General features: G+C 37.1%; 1 protein-coding gene across 1 annotated transcript; it reads left to right on the top strand.

Moving 5' to 3' along the window:
- Positions 1-2,933: 2,933 nt before the first annotated feature.
- On the top strand, positions 2,934-12,712 carry LOC310649089 (vomeronasal type-2 receptor 26-like; the record flags this gene model as incomplete). Its single annotated transcript, XM_083377360.1, has 6 exons — positions 2,934-3,100; positions 4,602-4,893; positions 6,102-6,962; positions 9,521-9,745; positions 10,774-10,900; positions 11,799-12,712. The coding sequence occupies 6 exons, from the start codon at positions 2,934-2,936 to the stop codon at positions 12,710-12,712; spliced, it is 2,586 nt and encodes an 861-aa protein (XP_083233486.1).
- Between the last annotated feature and the right edge of the window lie 1,195 nt (positions 12,713-13,907).

Raw genomic sequence — 13,907 nt, 5'->3', positions numbered from 1 at the left:
ATTCTCAGTGAAATTGACAATTAGAAAACTACTATTGGAGAAATAATTATCTCAACATTGAAAAAATGATAGGTGATACTTGAATTTTGATCCTATAAATACCCTTTTGGTTTGTTAAAAGATAATAGAAACAGCTATCAGATCAACCAAGAATATCTTGAAATAATTTGAATGTGTTTTAAGCAAGATAATAATGTAACAAATGAAAAGGTAACAGAGATTGCAGAAGAAAATATTGCCATTCAGCATGTTAAACTTGTTTACACATGTGTTAAAAGCTAGCAGTGTCTATGAAGATTCTCAGTCACCCAGGCCATAGTTGTCCCAAAGGTGCTTTTTAAAAAAGCAACTGGACTTTCTTTGTTTTTCTTTGAATACATTTTGCTTCTCATCCAAGAAACTTCTTCAAGAAAAAACTAAGGAAGTCCAACTGCCTTTTTAAAAAGCACCTTTGGGTTAAAAGCTAGCAGTTTTAAATGTTGCCACCACTACTATTAAAGGAAATTCAACAAGGCGATCAAATAAAGTAAGGGGAAAATATATTTGAGGGGAAAAATAGAAAAGCAGAAATCACATTTCCAAGGAAAATGTGATCTTTGAAGGCAGGATTTGGCAAAACCATTATATTAGAGCAGGGGTGTTAAACTGCCAGCCCACAGGCCAGATACGTCATGGCAGAACTGCCACCACCCCATTGCTATCAATGGGAAAAAAAAGTTGTGATACTTCACGATACGTCACATGACATTGCAAGTTTGACACCCCTGTATCAGAGTATTTCATCTATGAAAATTTGAACCACTGAACAATTTCTTTTCTGATGAAAAATGGTGAATACTGTAATTAATCTTTACTGATGGTAGACCTGTGTTCTTTCAACAATAATTTAATTTCCAAATCGGTCTGTAATAATAATAATAATAATAATAATAATAATAATAATAATAATAATAATAATAATAATAATAATAATAATAATAATTTGTTGGAAGGGACCTTGGAGGTCATCTAGTCCAACCCCCTGCTCTGGCAGGAAACCCTATACCATTTTGGACAAATGGCTGTCCAGTCTCTTTTTAAAAACTTCCAGTGTTGGAGCATTCACAGCTCCTGGAGGCAGGTTGTTCCACTGGTTAGTTGTTCTAACTGTCAGGAAGTTTCTCCTTAGTTCTAGGTTGCTTCTCTCCTTGACTAGTTTCCATCTATTGCTTCTTGTCCTGCTTTCAGGTGCTTTGGAGAATAGCTTGGCTCCCTCTTCTTTGTGGCAGCCCCTGAGATATTGGAAGACTGTTATCATGTCACCCCTCACCCTACTCTGTTAAACTACACATGCCCAATTCCAGCAACTGTCCCCTATATGTTTTAGCCTCCAGTACCCCAATCATCTTTGTTGCTCTTCTCTGTACCCTTTCTAGAGTCTCAACATCTTTTTTACATCATGACCAAAACTGGATGCAGTATTCCAGGTGTGGCCTTACCAAGGCATTGTAAAGTGGTATTAGTACTTCATGTGATCTGGATTCTATCCTTCTGTTAATGCAGCCTAGCACTGTGTTGGCTTTTTTGGCAGCTGCAGCACACTGCTGGCTCTTATAAAACTTACCAATCCTCTAACCTACTTCAGTTTAAATTATGAAAACTTGTCTAATATGAACAGAACTCCACAGCAAAACTCAGTGAAGTTGATATCAAATGAAAGAAACTTTGCACAACAGAAATGAAATACTGCCACCTATCACCTTTTTGGGGAGCCAATGGGAAAACTATCTATCTATTATTTATTTATTTATAAATTTTACATGGCCACCCAAATCAGTCTCAGTGACTACAGGTGGATTGCAAAGATAAAACTCCAGTACAAAAACCAACTACCTCCATCCTCTTGGAGACAGTCCTTAATCAGCCACTTGATGGGCTCCTAGGTCCCTAGACCCATTGGCAGATCCATGTCTTCAGAGCCTTGCAAAATAGTGTCAAAGTGGGGGCCAATCTTATCTTTTCAGGGATGACATTCCACAGAAGGGAGCCACTACAGAGAAGGCCTTTGTTTTTGGTTCCATTAATTACTCTTAGGAAAGGGTACAGTAGCATTCCTTGCCTCCACATCTTGGTGGACCATGTAAATATGATTGGGAAAAAATAATGCTTTGCAAATATTGATCCCAAGCCATATAGGGCTTTGAAGGTGACAACCAACAACTTGAATTGGACTCAAAAAAATGATCAGCAGCCAATGCAGCTCTTGTAGGAGAGGCAAGACATCTAGGCTTCAAAAAAATTATGCAGACCATTTTATTTTGAACCAATTGAAACTTCTGGATACTTTCCAATAGCAGTCCCATGAGGAGACCATTACAATAGTCAAGACGGGAAGTGTCTAGGGAAATGTCTAGGGCATGGGTAACTGAGAGCAGGGATTGTTGGTCCAGGAAAGGGCATAAACAGTGCACAACCCACAGTTGTGAAAACATCCTCTTGGTGACAATGGCCCCCTGCTCTTTAACCAGGAGTTGTAAGTTTAAATACAATTAAACAATTTAATGTGTTTCTGTACTCTCAAGTGTTGTGTAAAACATGTTTTTTTCTACTGAAAGACTTCTTTCCGAAGACATTTGATGCCAGGCTGGTAATTTCTCCACTCCAATTATCACTTCTTTTCCTCTGGAGAGTTCCTTTAGCTGATAGTATGAGGGCTATTCACTTTTATATTTCTGAGCTATAGTGGTTGGTCTTCAAGAACGGATTCATAGATCGTTTTTAATGCTCAGTGAAAACTACATTACTGGCCAAGTAGCTGTTTCAATCAAGCCATGCTACCTAAAGAAGGACAATGTTGGGACAGGTGAATTGGGTTTCAGAGAAAAAAAATGTTTTTACTCAAGATGGTGGCATTAGTAGCCTTTCTTTTTTTGTTTTTGCCCCGAGTGGTATGCATGATTTCCAGCACCAAATGCAGCATCAATGATCCTCTGCCTTTTCTTCACAAGAAATATCAATCAGGAGATCTTATTGTTGTGGACATTCTCTCACAGATCTACATCTTTTATGCAATGATAAACTTCACAGAACGTCCCTCCAAGGAGCTCTTTGAGGACATTGTGTAAGATCTTTAAACCAAGATGTGCACAGCCACAGACACACAGAAAATGTGTTGATTTTATCAAGATATATTTATAAATTTATGCTAGCTTTGATTTCATTGAAGCAAAGTCTTATATTTAATATCAACTCTACTTTTGCTGACTAGTATCTGGTTCCTCCTCCAGCACCAGCACCATCTTCATCATCAGCTTCTCATATTCCTGTTTTTATTACATTTTCCTTTTCCCATTTGATTACTTCACACTTTTTGCCATAATTAAATAATTGCACAAATAGTAATGTGCATTTGAGGGGGAGGTAGGGAAATATCAAAAAGGAAAAGGAAATGCTTGGATGATATATGAAAAAACAAGAGGTTTTTAACCAAGAATATTACTGTTGTCAGATTATGTATGGCAAAATATATTCAAAAACACAGGAAATTGAAATGGGCCATACTGATTACTGCTTTACTGCAAAAAATTAGTACAGACGGAGTTCTTCTCGGACAGGGGTCCCCAGTCCCCGATCTGTGGACCAGTACTGGGCCGCGGCATGCCAGCAACTGCACAAACAAGCAAAGCCCCATCTGCAAGATGCAGGCAGTACACAAAACCATGCAATCTCTGGTCTGAGGGAAAATATCTCTCCATGGAATCGGTCCCTGATGCCCAAAAGGTTGGGGACCACTGTTCTAGGGTGCACAATTTCTCTTCCCTTAAAAAGAAGGAATAGACAAAAAAAGTATAGTTGCAAAAATCTAGTTTTCCATCGAAAGAAACTTTAGTAGACATAAACCTATACATTCCAGTAGTTTCTCCATCCATTTTAAAGTGGATCCTTCACTAGTGCCAATGGTTCATATTTTCATGTTTGCACTGGGATATTGAACAGGATAGAGTTGATGAAAAACTCATAAACCTTGCATGTATTTTATATTAAACTCATTCCTTCACATTCATCAATACCATTTTAGAGACCATCAATAAGGAACTTACTCCAAAATGTAGAAAGAAAGATTAGTGTCCTCCCAAAAGTATTCACAGGAAGAATTTGATTGCAATATCCAGCTTATATGAGTAATGTTAAATTAAAGATTTATTACTCCTCCCAGCTTCTGCCAACCTAGCAGTTCGAAAGCATGTAAAGATGCAAGTAGAAAAATAGGGACCACCACAGTGGGAAGGTAACAGCATTCCGTGCACCTTTGGTGTCTAGTCATGCCGGCCACATGACCACGGAGACGTCCTCGGACAAGTGCTGGCTCTTCGGCTTTGAAACGGAGATGAGCACCGGCCCCTAGAGTCAGAAACAACTAGCACACATGTGCGGGGGAACCTTTACCTTTACCTTAAAGATCATGAGTATTAGACTTCTGGATCTAGAAATGTCATGATGATAATATTTTGTCATATTCATGTGTGTACCCACAGTGTGAAATATTATATTGAACTCAATCATATGATGTATCATAGTTTGAAATGAATTGCTTGTGATATTGTGTATAATTTTCATTTCAGATTTATGACTCCACTCTACCAGCACATCCTAGCTTTAGAATTTGCGATCAAGGAGATCAATGAAAATCCCGATATTTTACCTAATTATACCCTAGGATTCCATATCTATAACTCATATTTCTCTCCAGGTTGGACTTTCCGTGCCTCATTGGAACTCTTTTCTACACAAAGCAGATTTATCCCTAATTACAACTGTGAAATTCAAAACAGACCAATAGCAGTCATTGGAGGCCCAACTTCTGAAGTGTCTCTGCATATGGCTACGATTCTGTCATTGTATAAGATGCCACAGGTAGTGAAAAATTTTTATGAAGTAGGTGACAGATGAATGAAAAAAATATTATGATTGGCAGAAAGACTTTTGGAGGTTGTAAAATATTTGTCCTGTAGTATATTGAAGTTGCAGAGTAGAGGATTAATGCTTTGAACAGACCCTTTTGATTTTATGGTCTTATATGGTAAACAAACAGATGAGAAATAGTTGGACAGAATCCTTTTCATTATTGTCATTATTTTACATTGCATAGCCAGATGTTCAGAATAGCTTGACATTTTTGTCTACCTATCAAGTTCTTTCTAAAATGATGATGATGATGATGATGATTTCATAGCACTGCATTTTTATCTGGAGAGAATACATTTGAATTATTAACACTGAATTCTGGAACTATTTCCAGGCAGTTTTAGACACAGAAATTGAGTTTGGTTGATAAATGAATCCCCCCCCTCTCTCTCCCTCTCCCTCTCCCTCTCCCCTTTCTTTATATGTATGTGTAGAAATAGATGCTGATATTCAATCATATTTTTTTAAAAAAATATTTTTATGAAAAGTTTTTTACAAAGTAAAAGCAGAATAAATTTAAAGAAAAAAGATCAAGTAATATAAAAGTAAATAGGAATGAAACAAGAGAAAAGAGACAACAATTGAAAAAGGAAAAAAACGTATAGAAGTGGCTTCAAATCTTCCTTATATAAGTTACAAATGCTGTATATATTTTGTCCTCTCTCTCTAAAACTACATCAATATCCAATCATAGTCTATTAAAGTAACTAGAACTGAAAATGGTAATAAAGAAGATTCTATCAAATAACCTATCTTGAGATAATGGCACAAAACCCCCCTGCAATAAGAAATATGTTCCAAATTCTGTTTCACTAATATAATATGGGAAGTTTTAATTCCATGAAATGCTAATACTTGTTAAAATTGGTCAGACATTGATACAAATATCACTTTTACTAATGCAGCTATTATCGCCTCTCTATGTGTTTTAAAATGACAACTGAGCTCATTCCATTTCCTCAAGGTCTACTCATTGATAAGATTATGGGGAAATTCTGAATCTCTTTAGTTCATGAAACCTTCCTGAATACAGTCATGAAATATAACTGGATTCAAAATTTAAAATATCAATTGCAACTTAATTTCTACAGTATTGAAAGACTGTCATTATCAATATTTTATCTAAAAAGATGTATTTCTCATTTCATTATTTTTAGATTGTATATGGGTTTGTTCCAGAAACAGATGTCAGAAATCAGAATGCTTTCTACCAACAGATATTCCCAAGTGCAGAACATCAATACATGGGTATAGTCAAATTACTGCTTCATTTCAAATGGACATGGATTGGTGCATATACTGTAAATAATGAGAATGGGCAGAGGTTTGTGCAAAATGTAGTTCCCATGTTTGCCAAGAGAGGCATCTGCTTTGCCTTCATTGAAAAATTCCCCAGAAGTACTTATTCTAATGGTCTGGTTGATTCACTGGAAGAAGGGAGTAAAGTATATTATGAAGTTATGACAAGCACTGTTAATGTTGTGGTCCTTCATGGTGAAACTGATCACATAATACTTCTACGAATACTTTCCAACAGGTTGAAAGATGATAACTTAGCACTATGGAACAAAGATAAAATTTGGATTATGACAGCTCAAATGGATTTCACATCAGTTCCCTTTATAAGAAATATTGACCTAGTCTTCCTCCATGGTACTTTATCCTTTGCAATTCACTCAGAGAAGATTTTAGGATTCCATAAATTTCTTCAATCAAAAAACCCTTTTCTGGAAAAAGAAGATGGCTTTTTTAGGGTCTTTTGGAAAAATGCATTTGAATGTTCATTCCACATCAACATGATTGAAGAGGAAGATAAGATCCTCTGCAGTGGACAGGAGAAACTGGAGACTCTTCCTACATCTGTGTTTGAAATGCACATGACGGGCCACAGCTACAGCATCTATAATGCAGCCTATGTGGTGGCACATGCTTTGCATGACTTCCATTCATCCATAAGAAAGTACAGAGTGGGTGAACATGAAAACAAACTGAACTTTCTGAAGCAGCCACTATGGAAGGTAATGTCATAAGCCTGTACTATGATGGGTTCACCATATCTGTAGTGATATTTGGTGGGTGCCATATTGTGAAATTGTGCTATATGTATGTATGTATGTATGTGTATGTATATATGTGTGTGTGTGTGTGTGTGTGTGTGTGTGTGTAAATTACTAACAAAGAATTAAGGGAGACTGAAATGCATTTCTGACTCATTAGTCTTCATCAGTCAGCCATACCCTTCTGAGATTCAAACCTGGGCTGATTGCATATTAGGCAGTGTATTTACCTCTTGAGCCACAGGATCTCTCTCGCTCCGTTAGCTTTCTGCAAGGGGAGATATGTGTCAAATGTTAACTATTTAGATTACCTTGCTAGGCCCCAAACATGGGGCAAATCTTTATTTACTGTTTTATTTCCTAGGACACACTATCTACCATAAAAAAACACACATAAACCGCTATCTGAACGCACTCTCACACCACCACCCAGCACAGATCAACTCCGTAGCCAAGACACTCATCTCCAGAACAAAACACCTAGCTGACGAACAACACCAAAAAACCAAACTACACACTCTCACTAATGTACGAACAGCCAATGGATTCCAAAGAAACACGATTACCAACTTAATCCGAAGAGAGACACCCACAAAAACCCAAGACAGAGAACAAGAAAATGGCAAAGCCCTCCTCCCATACTTAAAAGGGACCACAGACAGAATTAGCAAGGTCCTCCAAAAACACAACATCAAAACAGCATTCTACACAGACAGAAAAATATCCACCATCCTAAGAAACCCCAAGGACATAATTGACTTAGAAAACCAAGGAGTATACGAAATCCCATGCACCACCTGCCCCACCACATACATCGGACAGACCAACAGAAGAATAAGTGCACACATTGAAGAGCACAAAAACTCACTCAGAAAGGGAGAACAAACTTCATCCCTGGTCCAACACTTTGAAGCCAAGGGACATGAAATTGATTTTAAAAAAACCAAAACTATTGCCAAAATTGAACATTTTAACAACAGAATAATCAGAGAAGCCATTGAGATAGAAAAACGCCCCCACAGCATGAACAAACGAGATGATACCTCTCGCCTACCAACCATTTGGAAACCCGCCTTGATTGACAGACGAGTCCCAACCACCAAGAATGATACCAGACCCAAACTCATGATAACACCACATGACATCACCACCACAGAACCATTCAAAAAGCAAATCCGAACCCACAATGATAACGAGGCACAACCACAAAACAGAAACCTAACTACAGCTGCAACATCAGCCACTTTAAACCCATCCAAACCACACAATAAGCAAACTGACACCCACTATAAAAACATGGCACCACCACAAATACGAAGCCGAACAAAAGCAGCACAACTCACCAGCTCAGGTCTAAGGCTGGCAGCTGAGACCAGCCCATCCACTCAAAACACACCCCCACCCAATCAGAACACCCCCACCATTCAAAACACACTCCCACCCAATCAGAACACTTTATCCCCCACCCAATCAGAGCACACCTCCACCCACAGAACACACCCCCTCTGGCAGTTTAAAAAAGAGGAACAAACAGCCACATGCTTCTCCCAGAAAAAGGAAGCAGAAGCCATATATATATATATATATATATATATATATATATATATATATATATATATATATATATATATATATATATATATATATATATATATATATATATATATGTTTAAGTATTTGTCAAGGCTTTTTGAATGGACCTTGCTAATTAACTCTTTCATTCCTGTTTTGGCCCGACTCAGGGCTTATCCACAGGACATAGTCAACTTATGACAGCTCATTATTTGTGCAAATTATTCAAATTGCTAATAAAGAATTTGGGAGGCTAAGATGATCATTTCGAACTCTTTATGTTCTCATCAGTTAGTCATACCCTTTATCTGAGATTCGAACCTGGGCTGATTATATATCAGGCAGTGTTTTAACTTCCTGAGCCACGGGTTCTTTCTCTCTTTTATTAGGTGGAAGGCAAGGCAAATGTATGTTTAAGTATTTGTCAAGGCTTTTTGAATGGACCTTGCTAATTAACTCTTTTTTTTATATGTGTGCGTGTGTGTGTGTGTGTGTGTAAATTACTAACAAAGAATTTAGGGAGGCTGATATGCATTTCGGACTCATTAGTCTTCATCAGTCAGTCATACCCTTCTGAGATTTGAACCTAATCTAAGAGTTAACATATCACACACACACACGCACACACACACACACACACACACACACACATATATATGTGTGTGTGTGTGTGTGTGTGTGTGTGTGTGTGTGTGTATGTATGTATAAGAATTTAATCTTCTACTCCTGTTCCTTCTATCATTTGGCTGATAAGAATGTAAAACAATCCGTACAATGAGCAGTGTCATCAGACAGGTCTTTACTGCCATTATCTCAAGTATCCACTTCAATAAACAATCATTCAAACTTAGTGATTATAGAATTTGGAAGGCAACCAGGAACCTTATTTCTTCCAAGAAAAGGAATACTATTCTTCTTTGCTTGACTTTTCTTCTTTTCCAATTCAGCTCAACCATTTTGTAAGAAGTGTCTCATTTAACAACAGTGCTGGGGAAAAGGTTTCTTTCAATCAAAATGGAGAGTTAGAAACTGGATTTGACATTATGAACTGGATCACCTTTTCAAATCTGTCTTTCCTGAGAATCAGAGTTGGAAGGACAGATCCGATCAGTTCCCAAGAGGAAATGCTAATCATTGATGATGCTATTGTATGGCCACATAACTTTAATCAGGTATCCTTGATTCATCTTTTGGCCTGGGTTTGGTCATCATTTCGCTGTTTCGAAAACTACCTTAGAAGCCAGATTAACATTCAGCAATAGAATGTTACACTTGCCCCGGAGATTGGCTTAGCTAACCATTTCCATTAGTGATCCAATGGGGTATAGTAGGATGAATAAATATGAAGAGAGTTAGGAGAGTTATGAGGAAACAACATAGTTTTTTTTTCTTCTTAGAACTCAAAATGAAAGGGAAAAGTTAAAAATGGAGAAAGCCACATCAACATGAAAAAGAAAACATGTGTCAATGAGTCAATGAACACCTTGGCAATCTGACTTTGTACCGGGGCAGGGGGGCTGTTAATATTTTGATCAATCCACCCTTTAAGACAAAAACACTCATCACCCCCTGCAAGTATTCATCAATATTTCTGCTTTGTCCTTGTTTTTTCTGCTTATTGCTCCACAAACGCAAGCTGTGTCCTATTAAAACAAGTTTGCCAAATATTATATTAGAACTGACTGTCCAAAAAGTGGTCTTCACAGAAAAAATCAAAAAAGGAAGAAAAAGTTTCAGCCAGTTTGTAGTGAAAAGAGTAACTGCCCAATGACACCAATGGAAATTAGAATTATTTTTTTAAAATCTATATGATTTTTATTAAAATATTCCAAATATAAAATAATATAAAAATAGGATTAAAGAAAAGCAGAAGAGTAATGTGAAGTGAAAAGGTTAAAAAATAGGAAAAAAAATATATAGAGAAGTGACTAGATTTTTATAACAGTTACAAAAACAATCTTTTTTTTTCTTCATGAAAATTACATTACTGGGCATTAAATGTTTATTGAAATTTATTGAAGAGCTAATACAGGTCTCTCTTCTGCTGAAATCACTTTTTCATAACATCTTTCCCCATCATATATTACTGAAACAACACCTGTGTGCTAGGGAAGGAGACTGGATAAACAGTCCCTAATATATTGGTACCAGATACAAACTTCTCCAAAACAAAGCATTCTATTGTTTCTTTTATGAGCAGGTCCAGCCGCTTTCTCTGTGTAATGGGAAGTGCCATTTAGGTTTCAGTAAGAGCAAGATAGAAGGGAAGCCATTTTGCTGCTATAATTGTCATAAATGTCCACAAGGCAAAATCTCCAACCAGGAGGGTAAGATATAATTTCTTGACTTAAATATATATTTAAATCAATCTGTGTTTAGAAAACTGTGCAGAAGGTTAAGTAGTCAACTTAGCAAACTGATCCAATGAAAAAAATGGATATAAATAAATAAATTGTCTAGAGTTTGTTTATAAGTACCGTGTCTCCCCAAACGTAAGGCCTACCCCGAACATAAGCCCTAGCTTGATTTTCGGGGATGAGCCTAATATAAGCTCTATCCCAAAAATAAGCCCTAGTTTTGGGGTGACACACACACACACTTAAAAATCAAGCTAGAGTGGGGGTGGGGGTGTGGAGCTGCCCCACATGCCCCACACCCACTTACCTTGCAGCCAGGCTACTCCTTCTTCTGAGGTGTCTTTTGCAAGTGTCTTCTGCATTTCTCAGTCAGAGGCCTTTCTGGAAGGCCTGTGTAGCCAAGATGCAAGCCATGGATTGAATCCATAGCTTCAAGGATTGAGCTAAGAGTTGAATCCATAGCTCGCTACTCAGCTGCAGAGGCCTTCTGGAAAGGCCTGACTGCAAAATGCAGGCCAGAATGCAAAATGCAGGCCAGAATGCAAGTGCAGAATGTAACTGTTCCTGCGGCCGCAGAAGAAGTAGACCGGATGGGCAGGGCTGTTGGTGCTGGAGGTGAGTATAAAAAATATCCCTCAAAAATAAGACCTGATGCCTTTTTTGAAGGTAAATAAAAAATAAGACCTGGTCATATTTTCAGGAAAACACGGGTAGTACATCCCTAAAAAGAATAATTTTGTAATGCTGAAGGTATTGCAACTATACCAACACATTTGATTTTCAGATATTAAACAACTTTTTTTTGAACATTGTATTGTTAAATTCTGATTATTTTGTGTAATTTATGGAGTTCTATTTTATTTTCTAGACTTGGATGACTGTTTTCAGTGTTCAGAAGATCAGTACCCCAGTGACAAGCAGGATATATGTCTTCCCAAAGTTATAACATTCTTGAAGTATGAAGAAACATTGGGAACCATTTTCACTAGTTCAGCTCTTTTCTTTTCTTTTGTTACAGTTGGTGTCTTCTGGATCTTTATTAAACATCAGGACACTCCCATTGTCAAAGCCAACAACAGGGCTCTCACATATGCTTTCCTAGTGGTTCTTCTGTTATCATTTCTTTGTGTTTTGCTATTCATTGGACAACCCAACAAAGTGACATGTGTTCTTCGCCAAACAGCCTTTGGCATCATCTTCTCAGTGGCTATTTCTTGTATTTTAGCCAAAACCATCATTGTGGTTCTAGCTTTCATAGCCACCAAACCAGGGTCCATGATGACAAAATGGGTAGGGAAAAAATTAGCCATTTTCATTGTGTTAGGTTGCTCATTTATTCAAGAAATTCTTTGTACTACATGGCTGACAAGTTGTCCCCCATTCCCAGATGCTGACATGAATTCAGTGGCACAAGAAATAGTTCTGGTGTGTAATGAGGGTTCCAACTCTTTTTTCTACTGTGTCTTGGGCTTTTTGGGCTTCCTTGCTTTTGTCAGTTTCACAGTGGCTTTCCTAGCAAGGAAATTGCCTGATGCCTTCAATGAAGCCAAATTTATCACTTTCAGTATGTTGGTCTTCTGCAGTGTGTGGTTATCCTTTGTTCCAACATATCTGAGCACCAAAGGAAAATATATGGTTGCTGTGGAGATCTTCTCCATTATAGCCTCTAGTGCTGGGTTACTGATTTGCATATTTTTCCCCAAATGCTATATTATAGTTTTGAGGCCTGATATGAACAACAAAGATCAGCTAAGAAGACAAAATAACATTTGCATAGAATAGCATAAAGAGAATTAATAGTTCCTGTTACTCTGGGAAAGTAGAAATACTCAATGACATAATCTAACTTATGTAACCTCTTAAGAATTCTCCATAATTATTTCCTTATAAATTATATGGAAAATTACATGACAATTCTTGTACACTTATTTTAATTGTGTTCAATTGAATATAAACTTTAAAAAGGCTTTTCAGATATTTTACTGCTTTTTGATATAACAAAAACATTCCAAGGAATATGTTGAATATGCAGTAGATATTTTTTTATCCCAACAGTAATAAGTTAAAAAAACTACTTGCTAAAAACAAGTCCAAAAAATCAAAATAAAATCTATGTCTACATTTTGATCCCACATGCAAATCTTTCAAGTCATAAAAAGATAGGAGACAGATTGTACTTTTAAAACAAAAAGAAAAAAGAATGAATGAAATGAAATGAAATAACATGCTCTATAGTATTTCTTCTTTCTTTTATTTTCTTTCTAATAGCCAGATCAATTTTACCACCTTGAATCACATCTGGAATGAAACTGGTAACCAAAGGGGTTTCTAAACCCGAAGTATTACATAGGCATACTGTGGTATGTCCACCATTGCCCACACCACATAAAGGGTGTCTATGTGTGTATTTGTACACACATAGAGATGCATATTTATTTATTTATTGTTTGTTTATTTCTGATTGTGTGTGTGTACTGTATATACATACATACATACACACACTTCTGAATGAACAAAGGAGCTACTTACTTCTCTGAAAGAACTTGTGGTGTATCCCTATGTGAAGAAGCTATTTCTGGATTCGGCAGTCAGATCACTGCCAGCCAGTCTCTATCCTTCCCTTTTTGGGAAAACCTATTGAGTTCATCCCCTTCATGGATTACAGTAAAATGATGCAGTGAAAGTGCTACACTCAATTTGCCAGAAAATTTGGAAAACTCAACAGTGGCCACAGGATTCGAAAAGATCAGTTTACATTCCAATTCCAAAGAAAGGCAGTGCCAAAGAATGTTCAAACTATTGCACCATTGCACTCATTTCTCATGCTAGTAAAGTTATGCTTAAAATCCTACAAGCTAGACTCCAGCAGTATGTGGATCGAGAACTACCAGAAGTACAGGCAGGATTTCGAAGAGGCAGAGGAACTAGAGATCAAATTGCCAACATACGCTGGATCATGGAGAAAGCTAGAGAGTTC

The sequence above is a fragment of the Vipera ursinii genome (assembly GCF_947247035.1).
Source record: "Vipera ursinii genome assembly, chromosome: Z".
NCBI classification, from domain to species: Eukaryota; Metazoa; Chordata; class Lepidosauria; order Squamata; family Viperidae; genus Vipera; species Vipera ursinii.
Note: the sequence above shows the minus strand (reverse complement) of the source record. Positions and strands in the feature narration are given on the sequence as shown.